Here is a 16,032-nt window from a genome sequence, read left to right as displayed (position 1 = left end):
GTGCACGACGACTGTTCGTTGCGTCGCAGAAACGATTACCCAATAAGGCATAAGCACCGTACGTAAATAGTGTTATCTATGACTTGGGTTTCAAACAATGATTTACGACTGATATCTGATATCCGATGCCACTTGAAAACGGTTTTTACTTTTTTTTTTAGTTTTTACAAAATATAACATTAATATCAACATATTAAAACTATGATATTACAACACAAATAAACAATGGAAATAATAATACATAGATAAACAAAATATCTTTTTGTTTGAACGGACACAACACGGTACGAATAGTCTAGTAGGAGCAGCTACTGCGATTAACATTTGCACGTTTTTGTTTCTTCTTTACGGCCATCTCAATATATTTTATTAACAGTAGTGAGTTGAAAGAATAATAATAAATAATAATAATAATAATAAAATCCAATCGGAACAGATTAGATTAGACCGTTACCGTTGTTATTCGAGGACGTATTTTTGGTAGTAGTCGACTTCTAAAACATTCATCATTGGTGTTTCCCCGTCACGGTCATATTCGTTTGTCGTTACAAATCGACGCTCGGTAATGTGAGGTAGGTAGTTAGTAGGTGTCTTTTAAATTATTTTTTTTATATATTAATTTACATTATTGAAATTCTGTGCTATATTATTATGATCGTTTGCTCGTTTGTTTTGTACATATTGTGAGCAATTTAACGTTTTACCTTATATTTCTGTTGCAGACAAGTTGTGTACCATGTCGCTGTTCGCTATTGTCACGTTAAAACCGTACCTGTAGATATTACGGGCATAATAATATAGTGATACTGCCCTGTACAAAACGAAACCATGAGTTCCCAATACTCAACACCTGTAAGCAATGTTGCTTCCCACTTTTTATTTGTATAAAATGTTAATCAATATCTATTTTTCTCCAGATTGGTTTGGTCTTTGTTTTTAACCTAATTATTGGACCGGGTTCACTGACATTGCCAGCTGTTGTCCGAGAAACTGGATGGCTTTTGAGTGGTTTAGTAATTGCTCTTATGGCTTTTATAAGGTAATACAATGGTTAATTATTGTTATGTTTAGAACTGATTAAATAACATGTATTAATTTTTCAGTTACATTACATTCTCATTCATTATAGAAGCAATCACAATTACAAATTCTATAACACAACTTCGTAAATTACAAATGATGAAAAGTGTTACCAGGGTATTGAAATCAGTAAGTAAAATATTCTGAGCTACAATTTGTATTTTTAATATTATGCTATGTCACTGTTTTTGCTATAAAAATACTTAAAATATTTTTTTTTCAGTTGCCACAAGTTTCATCAGTTAACTATGACAGAATTTCAAATGCTAGTACAGATAGTTATAACAGTGAAAATGAATCGCCTATTTTTGACAATCCAGTTTTACCCACATCCAGTATGCAACATACTTAATATAATTATAATTATTAATTTATAATCATACACTACACAGTAGGTATATCATTAAATGATAGGCATTTCATTTATAAAATTGGATTCTATTATAATTAGCATACAAATGTCATGATAATATTGAATTACTACAATTTATTTATTATTTATTATCTATAATCGGAAAATCTAAAAAATATAAAATCAATATTAATTTAATTAAAGTTATAAGAAATAATAAATATTTTTGTGATCTACCCTATATTTCATATGAAATTTCTAAATTCTAAATATTTTATTTACACGTAACTTCTGTAAATATTTTATTATTGTAAAAAAGACAATAAAAGCACCAATAATGTTTTTAACTTAAGCTGTATAATGGGTCAATTAACTTTAATATTAAAACTAACATAAGGTCGTCTGATTATAAATTTTTCTATATTGTATATGAGTTAAAAAGAGAAGAAAAAAATAGACTCCTTTTAATGTTTTAATTAATGATTGTTAAATATTATTATTTCTTAGTTATTTCTATTATTTTTATCTATTTATTATTGAAATTATTCTTTATTATTTCAATTTTAAAAATAAAAAATAAATTAAACAAATAATACACCTTAAGTAATATACTCCAACATTTATTTTTGTTTTAGGTTCTTTAATGGACTTTCCTCCTGAATCTGTTGAATTACTTTCACTTGATAATAGGATAGAATTGGTAAAAATATTATATTTTCAAGTATTATTTTTGTATTTCACAATTTTTTTAATAATTAATTATTTCAGGGTGAAATGGTGACAGTGCTATTACCTCCATTTGCCAAAGTTTTTTTTTTTTTTTCCATCAGTGGTTATTTATTTGGTGATTTATCAATTTACTATAAGGCAATTGGACAATCACTTGTAGACTTTACCTGGTAAATTATTTGTGGATTAATTAAAATAAATATTTAATATTATTTTGAATTTATTAAACTATTTAGTGATTACAAGTTGAATAATAATTCTGCTAATAAGTCAAATTTGTGTTGGGAAGATTCTTCGTACACTAAACATGAAATTTATTTAAGCTATTTGGTATGTATGCAATTGTATAATAATAATTTTACTAAAATAATACGTATTAATATTACAATAATTGTTAAAAATAGTTGCTGTATATCTTAATAATAGGCCCATTCACGTTTTTTAATGCCCAAAAGACTAAATACTTACAAGTTGTAAGTTTCTTCATACGTATCATTGGTAAGTTTTATTTTATATAAATAAAATATATTTTTACTTATTTGGTTTTTTAGTATAAATCTTTAAATTTGGTTTATTCTACCCATTTTTTTTTTTTAGCTTTTACTACAATGATCGGTCTAGCATCAATACGACTGTTGTCTCCAACCCAAAAGCATGGACATACACCAACAGCAAACTTTATTGCTATGCCACAATTAATAGGCGCAACAGTTTATGCGTTTATGTGTCATCATTCAATCCCGTCCGTGATTTCACCTATCAAAAATAAAAACAAAATACTGCTAAAAGTGGCTGCTATCTTCTTATTAGTATTCACATTGCTCATGTGTTTGTGTATGACGGGTGTTTTTGCATTCCCAAAAGTAAATGAATTGTATACCATCAATTTCACACCAACACAAGATACTGGATCATTTTATAGACTGATTGATTTAATATTGATTCTTTTTCCTGTACTTACAATCAGTATTAGTTTTCCAGTGATTGCCATTACATTAAGAAATAATCTCCAAGTGAGCACAAGATTTATTTATTTTCATTTCTATATATAGGATTAAACTTTAATCCATAAGGTTTAAAATTATTTAGTATAATATCAATTTAAAAAAAATGTAACATAAATATTACCAATTGATTATAAATAATAATAAAAATTTAAAACCATAAACTACTGCATATTAAATTATATGTTTTAAAGTTAATCTATTCCAAAATAAATTTTGTTAACTAATCATGTATACTCACCTAAGTAACATATAATATATTGTTGTTGTAGGTGCTGTTTCTTCCAAGTGATGCGCATTGGGCTTGGAAGCGAATATTTATTCCACTGTTTTCTTTAATTACACCTGTGTTATTAGCGGCTTTTGTGTCTCGTCTTGAAGTTTTGGTAAATACTTAATTATTTTTGTACAATACATTCATTAATTGCTTATATTTTAAAAATTAAAATGTAATGACATTTTTACATTGTTTTCGACGTTAAAACAGTATTTTATAAATGTATATCATGTATAAGAAATTATAATTAATACTTTATATTGTAAAATATAAAAATTAATATTTACACAGATTCATTGCTAATATATTATATATTGTGTTTTAATTTAAATTAATTATGATATGTGAATTGTGAATTATTTTTTTAGTAACGAGAAAGTTCTAATTGGTTCATTTTCTTTATAAACTTTTATCAGGGAGGTTTATGGGTGCCATTCTCCTCTTAATCTGTTTAAATGTTTAAATTTAGTAACTCATCATAGTCATTAAAACAAAATATGAACACAAATTATTTAATGTAAACAGTTATATTGTATTGCAGATAAAATTGCTTTTAAAATACCTATAGACAGAAAAAACAACTGTTTACCTAAAGTTGTATTATTATTTCTATTAAAAATTATTGATTTAATAAACATCTTTATATGAATATTTTATAACAAAAGTAGTAGGATTGTGTAGCATTTTAAAATGATGATTTTAAATTTTGCAGGTTTCAATTGTCGCTGTATACGCTGGCACTGGTATTCAGTATGCAACCCCTGCATTATTGGTCATGGCTGCACGTGCTGAAATTCCACAACAAGTTGCCGCAATTAAAAACGATTATTGTTCTCCATTTAAGTCTAAATACTGGCCAATATGTATTCTAATATGGACAGTGATATGTGTGGTAGTTTTGACCATTTCTTTAATAAGTAAAGAATTGAACTGAAAGATGGACACACACTCATTTTAACTTGGCACTCTTTATTATGTTTGTCTACCGTTTTAACTTATAATAAATACATTCATATAATTTACTAAAGTTTTATTTAAGAGATATAAAGACTATGATTATTTACGTCACGTTATGTGTATACATAATATTTAACATAGTATAAGTGTTATTATTAAAAATATATATTTTTTTCTCAATTATATTTTATATATAAAAAAAACATAAGTAAAAAAAAAAAAATTGATGTATAAAATGTTACATGATTTTACTAGTTAACATATAAGTTTACAACATATGTTATTACAATGTTTAATGTTTACTATTTATAAATTCTTCTAATTTTGTATTTGCGATGGTTGCTTTGTTTGTTTTGTCCCAGCGATTAATTATTGTGATAATTTCATCAAACATATACATACAGTTATTGTACCATAAAAAATACATTTTGTTGAATTTAAAATTATTGTTTTTAATTATTATTTGTATTTGTTCTATACTCCATTCACGAATCAAGACAGCAACTTTAATTCATTGAGTAGCAATCAGGTAATATCCCTTCATAGGTTTGTTGTGTAGCTGAGTATACACATTACACATGGATAGGTAGATTGGTTTGGCTTGGACCTAAAACAGACTCTCTGGAGATCTCACATAGATGTTAATTAGATATGGGTGCTTAAAGCACTATCACCACAATTTTATCTATTGGGGAAAGCTTAAAGCTGCTCACACTGCTTGCACAGTTACTAACTCTTCAGGCACAGCTACGAACTCAGATATATCTTAGTCCGTGATGCAGCCGAGCATACACTTTTCAAGTGCTCTGTATGTGAATTGAACATAGAGCTAAGGATTGAATAGTTGATTAAATTAATTCAAACCCATCTAAAGAAAAATATTTTTGGCGGTCCAGTTATTTCCTCTTCGCGGACTGGACTTGGCCCGCTGGCTACCTATTGCCAACCCCTGGACTATAATATAGTCTAGGCTTGGGAGATGGTATTTACTATTTTGTGCAACGAATATGTATATTTAAATCATTTAATTACGTATGTAATTTGCGCCAAAATATAAAAACAACATGTATTTTGCGACACGACAGAAAACGAAATGGAATATGAAATTTGCACTACACTTTCAACTTCAATTGCAGTTAGAATTTACCAGTAGGTACATTTACTGATATTGCATAGGATAATATAGTGAATAATAAGTGATATACAATAATACATACCAACGCGTGTCCAATATAATTAGGTACATTGTTATTTGTTGTGTTCTACTGATAATAGCGACATATCGTCTTTTTATATGTTTTATTACCTATACTAAACGAAAATTTATTTACTTAATATATATATTCCTTTAGGCTTTAATAAGCACTCTATATTATGTTAGGCAGGTACAAATTCTTTGAACATATATATTATAGGTTATTATAATATTATAATATATTATATAATTATAGGTTGGGTCAGAAAATATTTTGTTCAAAATTCTAAATGTATATTAAGTTATTACTATTATTATATTTACTTCGTCATTGTGAGAATAATCGTGTGTCAGTCAAAATTGTTGTACTTGGCGCCATATTTATTGCCCAATTTGAAAAAGGCCTATTTTTATTTCTACTTGATATTTAATAGCCAAATTAGTCTCTAATGCCAATAATTATTAGTACTTCAAAATCAATTTGGAATGTTTCTTGTTTAAATGCCAAAATCGAACATCCTTTTATAAGCAAATTAAGTGCTTTAAGCTTTTATTTGATAAAAAATAATATACCTAAGAATAAATAAAATTACACACTAATTAAATAATTAATCAAATCTATACGAGTATAATAATAAATTAACAGACATAGCAACATTCATTTGGATATACACATTGATTGTGTTTTTTAAATTTTACATCAATATTTTAAAATAGCACAATTTTAGGTATATGCGTTAAGTAATATTTGATTCGGTTTCAATTATTTTATCAAATCAATACATGTGATTATTCAATACTAAAATATTATTGTGATTTATTTATTTATTTATTTTCTTGATTTAATATTGACCCATTCCGTTATGATTAAACACTTTTAGATAACTTAAAACTAGGTACGTAGTTTAGAATACAGTAAATAAAGTAAGAATAAACTAAAACCACCAGACACCAGTATTAGCATTATATATACAAAAATATTGTTCATTTTTTTTAGAAAAGGTTAAACATAAAATAATATTATTGTACGGAGTGATCTATTTAATGTAACACTCATTATAACGTTTTTGAAAGTATTATTTCTTTTAAATATCGTTACAAAATAACATTTTTGGAAAAAATTAGGTAGGTATATTAAATATGTTAATTAATTTTTTTATATTTTCTTTTTTTTTAGTTAATTATTCTTATGAATGAAAACGTACATTTGTAATTTCATATTCTGAAGTAGAAAAATAAGTATTTTAAATTTCAAACGAGTATTTTAAATTCTGGCGAGCTGAGTATAGTGGATCAACATTTTGCGGGATACTCCTGTGTACCACTCCATAAGCATATCGATATAATTTAAGCAATTATAACTCTTAAATTATACTCGTCTAAAATCACGGACTAAGATACTATCTCAGTCCGTTTCCAAAATTTAAAAAATGGTAACTATAAAATTTTTTTAGAAAGTTGATAATTTTTCAATGAATCACTCAATATTATTAAAAGTATGATTAAACGATAATAATAAGCTACATGACGTGTCGAAAATTCCAATGATAACAATTAAGGCCAAACATATAATATTATTTATATAATACATTTTAATTATTAATTAAATATTTTTTACTAATTTTCATGTAGACAATTATTAATGATAATAATCGACATCAACATACAGTATTATAGATAATACTTATATAATTTCTCATCTCGAAGGTTAGAATATTAGCAATTGTAGTCATATTATAATGTGATTAATGTTATAACTAGGATCCGGAATTTCAATAAAAAATGTATAATTTAGATTATTTGTAGGTCATCGGCACGATAGATAATTCAACGAAGAGTCGATAAAAAACAGAAAATAGTGGTGCTAATGTTTCTATCTGATATTTTTCCTTCCTAAATAGCGCCTCTGCACGTGATAGAAACAAAATATTTTTAAGACAGTTGTTATTTAGAATACCCCAAAAATGATAATAATAACATAACCGTAATAATAAATTATTATTTATTACATTTTCCATAAAAGTATCAGAACTATTTTTCCTTCACTTTCGTATATGATGTAATAATCGATTATTATTATGTTTTGTTATGAGTATAGGATACTGCTGGCTTCCATGAGAATACTCCAACATGCGGTAGTTTTAATAGTTTGGACGCAATTTAAAAAAATTGAATAAGTTCCCTTCTTTTACAAATACACATTTATTTTTCTTTATTACAGTCTAGTATAATGTTATTGTCTGATCGACTGAAAACATAGGTACATAATATATTAATATGCAATGTGTTTCCCTTACATTAAAATTAAAAATAATATACATTACATAATATCTGTACCCATAGAAAGTAGTCGGATGTACATATAATAATATAATAATTTGTAGTGTGTATTATACTGTATTAAAAACGATTAGTTTCTAAATGATACAAAATACACATACGACATAGGTACATGATACAAGTATAATATCACTCGAGCTACCGAGCTAAACACCACGACCTGCCCATATATACAAATACACAATATATTTATTAGTATTATTATTACTGTTATTATACAATTGTGTAGTTGTATCATACATAAAATATTAGATATATGATACATCGCAGTATGATAATAAATTTTACTTTAATCGTCAATTTTTAAACGGCAATATTAATTTTTTTAAATATTATTTTCTTATTGTAAATATTTGAACAGCCGACAAATAACTATAATAATAATAGGTAAATAATATATATACGAATATAAACTTAACAAGCACATTGAGCTTTGGAAACATATTATTGTTGATAATGTTTTCAAAAGTGTTAAACACTAAACTTAGCTCTCTTTAGAAATTAAAATTAATTACATAAGTAATTAAATAAAAATAATTACAAAAAAGAACAAAAAAAGAAAATTATACATATAGGTAGTATTATTATAATTGCAAGCGCAATTTAAAAAGTTTACATTAAAATTAGAATATAATGATGATAATTTAATAATTACATTGGGGAGGCACGATCGACGTTGACGATTCGATTGTGCTATACAGACACAAGCGAATCAGTTTCATTTCAACTACGCGCAGTCGTATCATGAACGGACATATGGGATTCCAAGTCACTGGTCCTCAACACTTGACGACAGTATTTGCACACCTCTACGTTCATCTCGTGTCTACTATTTCGGTTGTAAATATACAGCAATTCCTTCAAAAGTAAAAAAAAAAAAACTGATTAAATTAATATTAATATTTGTTGAAGTACTTATATGTTTTTATTTATTCAAAAAAAATTGGTCTGCTCTTGCTACACAGTTGAACTCTGGTGCATTTCATAATTATGAAATTCATTCAATACATATATTAAATTTAAATACAATAATAAATTACTGCATACGAAAAACAATTTTGACCGGAATGATTAGGGTGAAATTAAAACGCTAAAGCGAAAAATGCACGTTAAAAAAAAGGGTGGTCAAGTGGGTAACGCTCTGATGTAGGTTTTGAGTGGACCTCGGAGATAGTGTAGCCGTGTAGGTCACTATAATGAGTGTGTTAAATTAAAATCCAATGATAGGCATCATTGTATACCAAAAACTATTCTGAACGGAGATGATTTATCAGCATATTTATCTAGCCTATAGGCTATAGGATATATATATTTTTCATTGGATGATGAAAAAGGTGGTGTATGTTTTAAAGACCTGAATACCTAAATCTTGTACAAAAAATACCAATTTAAACAACTGGTATATGTTTCTACTAAGTACTAGTAATTTTTATCTATAACAAAAATTTAAAATTCTATGATAGTAAATTGTTATTTTACGCATTTAAAAAAAATTTAGTAAAATCGAACATTTCAGTTGTCTATATAAATAGCTAAAAAAAGTTAGAATATTTTGAAAATTTAACCATATAATGCTAATTTAAAAATTTGGTAAAAATGCCAAGTTTTTACAGTAATTATCGTTTACGAGTTACAACATACAGTATAAAAATATTGATTTTGTCAAAAACTGGTGTTGCGTAAAAATTCCTATTTTTTGTGGTTTTTCCAGATTCTTTAGAAAATTACTGGAAATTTCTTACTTATTACCTCTATAATGCACCAAGGATATTCACTGTGCCATCGGAAACCACCCCTGATGTTTTAAATCAAAGCATTATTTCGACAAGTTATGGTGCACACAAACAAAAAAAAAAACACACACACACATTGTAAAATCAATACATTCATAATTTCGTTCAGAAACTAAAAAGTACACATAAATTATTGAAAGATCAATACGTAAAGGGGTTTAAGAAAGAATAAATAAAAAGCTAGATAAAGACGTTGATCATAAACAAAGTTATAAGCCATTTGAGTAGTAAAATAAATATTAAATGTAAGTACGTACCCGCTGCTTTTGGATGTCAGGCAATAGTAACACAAGTTCTTGGAAGACGGACTCGAAGCTGTGTGGGGCAAGTGCTTCGACACAGTACGAGTAAAAATCAAACGCAGTAATGACGTGTTTGCGAAATAACGTGGACATTTCTTTAAACTTCTCAAACGTGTCGAAACGTTCGTCGCGAGCAGGTATGAGCGCAGCCATTAGGTTATTGATGAGCACTTTATTTCGGACTGATGAGTCGGTCGGATGTAAGTACTCGAACGATTTACCACCACCACCGCTGTCGGTTAACGACAGACCGGGAGGAGCTTTGATCCTGTGATGGTTCTGTGCTGCAGGAGATGGTCCGCGATTACCGGATAGCCCGGGGGGTGCTCTGACCTGTTGCTGCTGTTGGTGATACGCGTTCTCGAATCCTGGCGGTATTTTCGGTGTCGATGTTTTGATGTGATTGTTTTGTAGTTGTTGTTGATGCTGATTTTCTTGCTGTTGGTGCACGGCCTGGGATGTAGGTTGTTGTTCTCCTCGGTTTTCGTTCTTTTTCCTCTTTTTTTTGTCTTTTGGGTTATTGGTGTCAGAAACGGATTCTTCATCAGGTTGTGCCGATGTTCGGCCAACAGCAGCAGCCTCTTTCTTTTTAGACGGCTCTCTCTTAGGCTGTTCGGCCGGGGCTGTTACGACGGACTTTATCACTTCAGTCTTGCCAGCAGCCACCTTATTATTATTCGAAGTTGTTGCGGTCGCAGTCTTGCACGACACGTCACCGGCCGCACCACCGTTGCACATCTGCACAGCGTCAACGATTTTGGTATTGGATTTGTTTACATTTTCCTTATTACTACTGTTGCTGTCCACGGTCGGAGTGTTTTTCTTCCCATTTTGAACGACACCGCTTCCATTGACATTATTTTCCGCAGGTGGGGTTTTCTTCGAGTTGTTCTCTGTTTTCTTTTTGTTGCCACCTAACTTGGCGAGGTTGCTCTTGGACGGTTCATATTTTTTGTTTAAATTTGGAAAATCCGATGGGCCTGGTACCTTTGGCGCCTCAGCTATTTTCTTCTTGATGGCTGCCGGTTCTTTTTTCACTTTTTTCTTGTCGTTCTCGTTGCCCGTCTTGGCTTTAGACACCCAACTTCCGCCACCCGAACTGCTGGCCGCCATAATCTCTTTATTGGCGGTCAGCCTGGGATGTTGCAAATTTTGTTGCTGCTGTAGCTGGTGGTTATGATTGCCGTCCAGCGACGGAAAGTCCCTGGCTTGGTTGGGTAATCGTGGGCCTGAAGGCACCTTAGTGTCTTTGTTTCGGTCCGGTTTAGGAGGTTCTGCTGGTTTCTTCAACACCGCGGCCATTCGGATACTGTTCATTGCCGGTTTCTGGGCCTTGGATGCCACTGGCGGTTGCGGATCCTGTCCCAGGGCAGGGAATGAATGCAAGTCTTGCGTGTTGACCGATTGGTTTTGTTTCCTAGTGCGTGCACATGGCAACACCGTTGTGTGCTGACCGTTCAGAGATGGGAAGTCTGCAGTGTTGCGTACGTTGATGGCACGATCTGATGATGTCGTCGGCAACGTGTGGCCGTTGGAATAGTTGTTGTTGTTATAACTACATAAATGATGTTGATTATAGTTAAACAAGGGTTGCAAAATAGGTAATCATTATATTTATTTGAAATAGTCGAGCTATTTAATGGAGTATGCTAATATTTTCGATCGGTTTTTAATTTAATTAAATTAACACTTAGACAATTTTAGTGTAGACAGTTTAATTGATTACTGTGTATGAATTAATATAATACTTACGAATTATCAGATGTAGGTTGACGGGGTGGTTGGCGTGGTGGTTGGTATTGGTTAGGTCTACCAGGTTCAACTGTTGGATTGTGTCTCGGTCTTAAGTTAAACTCAAGTTTTAAAGTACGTGCTTCTTTGTATCCTTGTTTTCCCAAGTCCCTGCTGTGTGTTTGTGCTTTATGAGCTATGATGCAAAAACAAATGAAAACATTAATATGATAATAATATTCAACAATTATAAATTGGCTAAATGATATTGTTTATAATAATATTTACCTTGTAAGTCAATCGACGTACGAAAAACTGACGTAAATTGTTCGTTTACACAATTTCCTTCTTCGCAAAGGTAGTGATTGTCGTAATAATGCTTTCTCAACCAGTCATATGACCTAAAAAATATAAACACATTTCGGTTAGGAAATAAGTAAAAATACATATAATGGTTGATAAATTTATTTATGTAAACAAATTAATACAAACATATAATAGTCTTGAATACCATCGGCATCACAGAAATGACAATAAAAATGTTCCTTCCTTAGATGTTTATAAAGTTCGTCTTTGTCTAAGTAGCGAACATTACAAAATTGACATTCAGGATGGCCTCGGTGAGATGTATTATCAGGGTCTCCACATTCTTCATGCCTAGTTAACTCATCGGAGTTATACCAACGTCTTTGACTTGGAAATATCTATAATGAATTAAGTAAAAATACAATTATAAATTTACTTGTGTAAATATTTAAATAAATGTATGATGTAATTACCTTTAAATTATTCACACAGAGGCGACAAGCATAAAGACGATGATTTCGTTCCATGTGTGCAGCTAATTGTTCGAATGACATGAACTCTGGATGATCATAACATTTTTTACAGTAGCAACGTAATAATTGATCAAATGAATTTTCCACAGAAAGATCACCAAATGCAATGCCATATTTTTTGTTATATCGGGGATATGAACGATCATCCAAATTTTTAAACAAATCCAACTCATCTTTTGTAAAAATTACCTAAAAAATAAAAATAAAATAAAATAAAAATAATTTAAAAATTAAGTGTATTGTATTTAAAATACAATTTAAATCAACTTTATATATTATAAGCACAGTGAATTATGATGTATTCAAAGTTTTTAATATACTTTTTTTTATTTTGTATACTATTAAATAAATATATAGAATCAATATATATCAATTATTTATTTCTACAACACAAATGAAGATTTCAAGCCAGATTGAAAATGCAATTACATGATTTAGTAGATGTAACAAGGTATTTGTAAATTATATTTATAGATCTATTTTATACATTGTATACACTATTATTAGATAATTTAAATTTGATGACAGCCATACCACATGGCACATTTCAATAAAAATCTAATTTTAATAAATGTTTACTGATTATATGGTATTAGGCACTATGTACTTGGTTTAAATATTATGTTATGTATGATGAAAATAGCTTTTTATGAATACACCAACTGCATTTTTAGAATTTAGATTACTATTTTAAATTAGATGCAATAAAAATATTGTAGCCAATAGTTTAAAATCAAAAGAATAAAGTTCTTTGAACAAATGTATGAACATGATTGTGTAATATAACATGAGTGATACATAATACACATTGGGATTGCATCCAATAGAAATTGTAGAGAAAATAAGCCTAAGGTTGTCAAGATAAAAATAAAAATTTACTGGTGAACAATTATTACAGTATAAACAATAAAATATAATTCATAAATGTTGTATATTTAAATTGTAATGGTATAAACACTATTAACCTATTTTTACTCGCATTGTTTCTGTTGTCACTTTTACTCGCATGGGGTATTTACTATTTTTTTTCTAGTTGTTTTTCGTATATTATAAGTTAAGAAAACCAACCTAAATGTAAATAACTGATCCAAATTTTATTTAGACCATTATCATAAAATAAAATTACATTATAAAAAAATTATCAAAAACTATAATGAACAAAAAACTGAGAATGAATTACTCGTACGGGGTAAATTATTTCCAAAACACTGATGCCAGTTACTTTAAGTACTTCTAGCAACTGAACGAAAATCCAAGATAACACAGAACTAGTTACATTTTATCTATAAATACATTATTCGAGGCTATAGAAATGTACGAATATTTATTTTGACGATAACACTCATAAAAATAATTAACCTTATGCGAGTAACGACAGGTTAAACCATAAGGTTAGATTTTGTTAAAATTTAAAATTTGTAAGAAGTCATAAAAATAATTATAATTGGTGGAGATGGATAGTGACATTAAGTTAGTGATAGGTAAGTATGTAACTACTTAAAATCATAAAATTACTTATTAAAATATACTTAACTTGATGAAAGTTCTTATGAGGACATCACACCCAAGCGTGTTGTCCCTGACAAATGACATGAAAAATGTATGTTCACTGTTTAGTAAAACCAATTTTTACTGTTAATTTTAGTATTTAGAAAAAATTAACCAAATCCATTTTTATAGCACAATAATTTTTAAATAAGTTATGATAATATAAAATATTGTAATTTAAAAATATTTTGATTTAAAACAGAAAAATGTTAGTCTTAATTTTAGTTTAATAATATGCCAATTCTCTTTAATATTAAAACACACACAAAATAGATTTTGTTAAACGCAAAGTTGCTTGTATATTTTGATCAGGGAGACAACATGCAGGTATGATGTCCTCTTCATCCTGTAACTTATAAACTTTAATAATTAATTTACTATAATTGTATTTATTTTGTTATGAAAACAAAGAAGTGTACTAAAAATTTAAAATAATCCAAAAATAATATATTTACCATACCACAGCAGCTATTTCAAAATATTTAATGAAGATAACACATGATATAAATATCTTAAAGCGACGATATCTACTTAGTGTCTAGTTTAAAAATAAAATATCGAATTTTTTATTAAAAACATGGTATATTAAAATAGATTGCTTATTAAAATGCTTTTCTAAACTACATAGTATTATAATTTATTAACATCAATATTTTGATATAAAAATGTTAAGTTCAGACTTAGAAAAATAGGACAAGCAATATATTTATTGGTAGGTCATGTAGATGATTAAGAAAAATTTAAGGTAAAGGTATATAGTGACTAAAGAGTGATTTACAAGAAACAAAATTATAATTCACAGTAATAATTAAATACTGAAAATAAATTATCAAACATTGTAGGTATGTCTTAACAAAAATATTCAAATAATTTGTCTAAAAAATTTCACTGTTACAAGTATTACTATTTTATTTTATTTATCCAGAAAATTACTTATTATTGTTAGGTAGATAGCGTTGAGACTCAAAGTGTTTTCTTTTCATTTGTGTAAATAAACGTTAGAAATTTCGGCAGATATCTACTATTAATCTTAGTTGTGTTTAAAAGAAAAAATACATACATATTACTATTACAACTGATAAGGCTCATTTAAGTCTGAAATTATAATGGTAGTAAGTAGTATTTACATATTATTATAATAATTATTAGAATAGTTAAACAATGCTATAGATATTAGACATTAAGATTAAGATATTGTATTAAAAACCTTAGTCAGTATTCGCCTGCATATTGGACACTCTTTTTGATCACAGAGCACTCTCATGGTAGTCGAACACTCGTAACATACTGGATGATCGCACGTACCAATTGAATAAATTGATTGCATTTTAAAACATATCACGCAACTAGGACCTGTTGGTTTGGACGAAGCTGGACGCGATCTGTAAGATGACGGTCTTCGGTCCATTTCTTCTAATCAAAAAGAACAAACGATTATAATTTATTAATACGAGCAAGTTGTCCTCAACATTAAAATGTGTTGTCCATGACATAGATGAGTATTGTCAACTTACCGTATCTGGTACTGTTCACGGAAAAAAGAAGAATTTATGTATCAACGAAATATATGTTGCGCATGTACGAATACAAAAACGTGTACTAATTATAATATATACATGTCAATGTGTGTATTTAGTGAAAGTTAACTGTCAAGAATAATGTAATCGTTTGATGGCAACTTAATGACGATTTTGAAGTGAGTAGAATGAGAAAATAAAAAAAAAAATTGATAATTAAAACCCAAATTGATATTTTCAAAATAAGAAAAAAAAATTTGCAAGAAAAATATAATAATAATAATAATAATAATCACACGATCACATGTGGCGGTGGAGGACGGTGCCCCGTCGTTCGGTTGTGATTCGGTAGGTGACCGTTGTTACCA

General features: G+C 28.7%; 2 protein-coding genes across 5 annotated transcripts; one reads left to right on the top strand and one right to left on the bottom strand.

The window, feature by feature from the left end:
- Window positions 1-103: 103 nt before the first annotated feature.
- LOC114120806 (transmembrane protein 104 homolog) lies at window positions 104-4,475 on the top strand. 3 transcript variants are annotated; one of them, XM_050198131.1, is made up of 13 exons: window positions 104-375; window positions 437-572; window positions 723-852; window positions 918-1,039; window positions 1,104-1,209; window positions 1,304-1,415; window positions 2,068-2,132; window positions 2,201-2,331; window positions 2,398-2,491; window positions 2,566-2,659; window positions 2,759-3,174; window positions 3,438-3,551; window positions 4,155-4,475. In XM_050198131.1, the coding sequence occupies exons 3-13, from the start codon at window positions 829-831 to the stop codon at window positions 4,374-4,376; spliced, it is 1,500 nt and encodes a 499-aa protein (XP_050054088.1). In that variant the 5' UTR covers window positions 104-375; window positions 437-572; window positions 723-828; the 3' UTR covers window positions 4,377-4,475. The 3 variants fall into 3 exon arrangements, with proteins under 3 accessions (XP_050054088.1, XP_027838646.1, XP_050054089.1); XM_027982845.2 differs by having other exon boundaries at window positions 104-378; XM_050198132.1 differs by having other exon boundaries at window positions 104-583.
- Window positions 4,476-7,777: 3,302 nt separating this feature from the next.
- LOC114120768 (E3 ubiquitin-protein ligase ZNF598) lies at window positions 7,778-15,945 on the bottom strand. 2 transcript variants are annotated; one of them, XM_027982790.2, is made up of 8 exons: window positions 15,662-15,945; window positions 15,355-15,560; window positions 12,540-12,788; window positions 12,253-12,464; window positions 12,049-12,161; window positions 11,782-11,956; window positions 9,985-11,584; window positions 7,778-8,792 (listed from the first exon to the last, which is right to left on the bottom strand). In XM_027982790.2, exons 2-8 carry the CDS (start codon window positions 15,553-15,555, stop codon window positions 8,658-8,660), a joined length of 2,685 nt encoding a protein of 894 aa, XP_027838591.2. In that variant the 5' UTR covers window positions 15,556-15,560; window positions 15,662-15,945; the 3' UTR covers window positions 7,778-8,657. The 2 variants fall into 2 exon arrangements, with proteins under 2 accessions (XP_027838591.2, XP_050054087.1); XM_050198130.1 differs by having other exon boundaries at window positions 15,355-15,557.
- Window positions 15,946-16,032: the final 87 nt, after the last annotated feature.

This window comes from Aphis gossypii, chromosome 1, assembly GCF_020184175.1.
Source record: "Aphis gossypii isolate Hap1 chromosome 1, ASM2018417v2, whole genome shotgun sequence".
Classification (NCBI taxonomy): Eukaryota; Metazoa; Arthropoda; class Insecta; order Hemiptera; family Aphididae; genus Aphis; species Aphis gossypii.
This window is presented reverse-complemented; position numbering and strand designations above follow the sequence as displayed.

Excerpts from the sequence above, each read along its gene's own strand:
- LOC114120806 (XM_050198131.1), top strand. The coding sequence starts at position 829 with ATGAGTTCCCAATACTCAACACCT. Across the intron at positions 1,210-1,303 it reads TTACCAGGGTATTGAAATCA|TTGCCACAAGTTTCATCAGT; the intron begins GTAAGTAAAATA and ends TTTTTTTTTCAG. Across the intron at positions 2,660-2,758 it reads TTTCTTCATACGTATCATTG|CTTTTACTACAATGATCGGT; the intron begins GTAAGTTTTATT and ends TTTTTTTTTTAG.
- LOC114120768 (XM_027982790.2), bottom strand. The coding sequence starts at position 15,555 with ATGGACCGAAGACCGTCATCTTACAGATCGCGTCCAGCTTCGTCCAAA. Across the intron at positions 12,465-12,539 it reads TCTGTGTGAATAATTTAAAG|ATATTTCCAAGTCAAAGACG; the intron begins GTAATTACATCA and ends AATTCATTATAG. Across the intron at positions 12,162-12,252 it reads GGTATTCAAGACTATTATAT|GTCATATGACTGGTTGAGAA; the intron begins GTTTGTATTAAT and ends TATATTTTTTAG.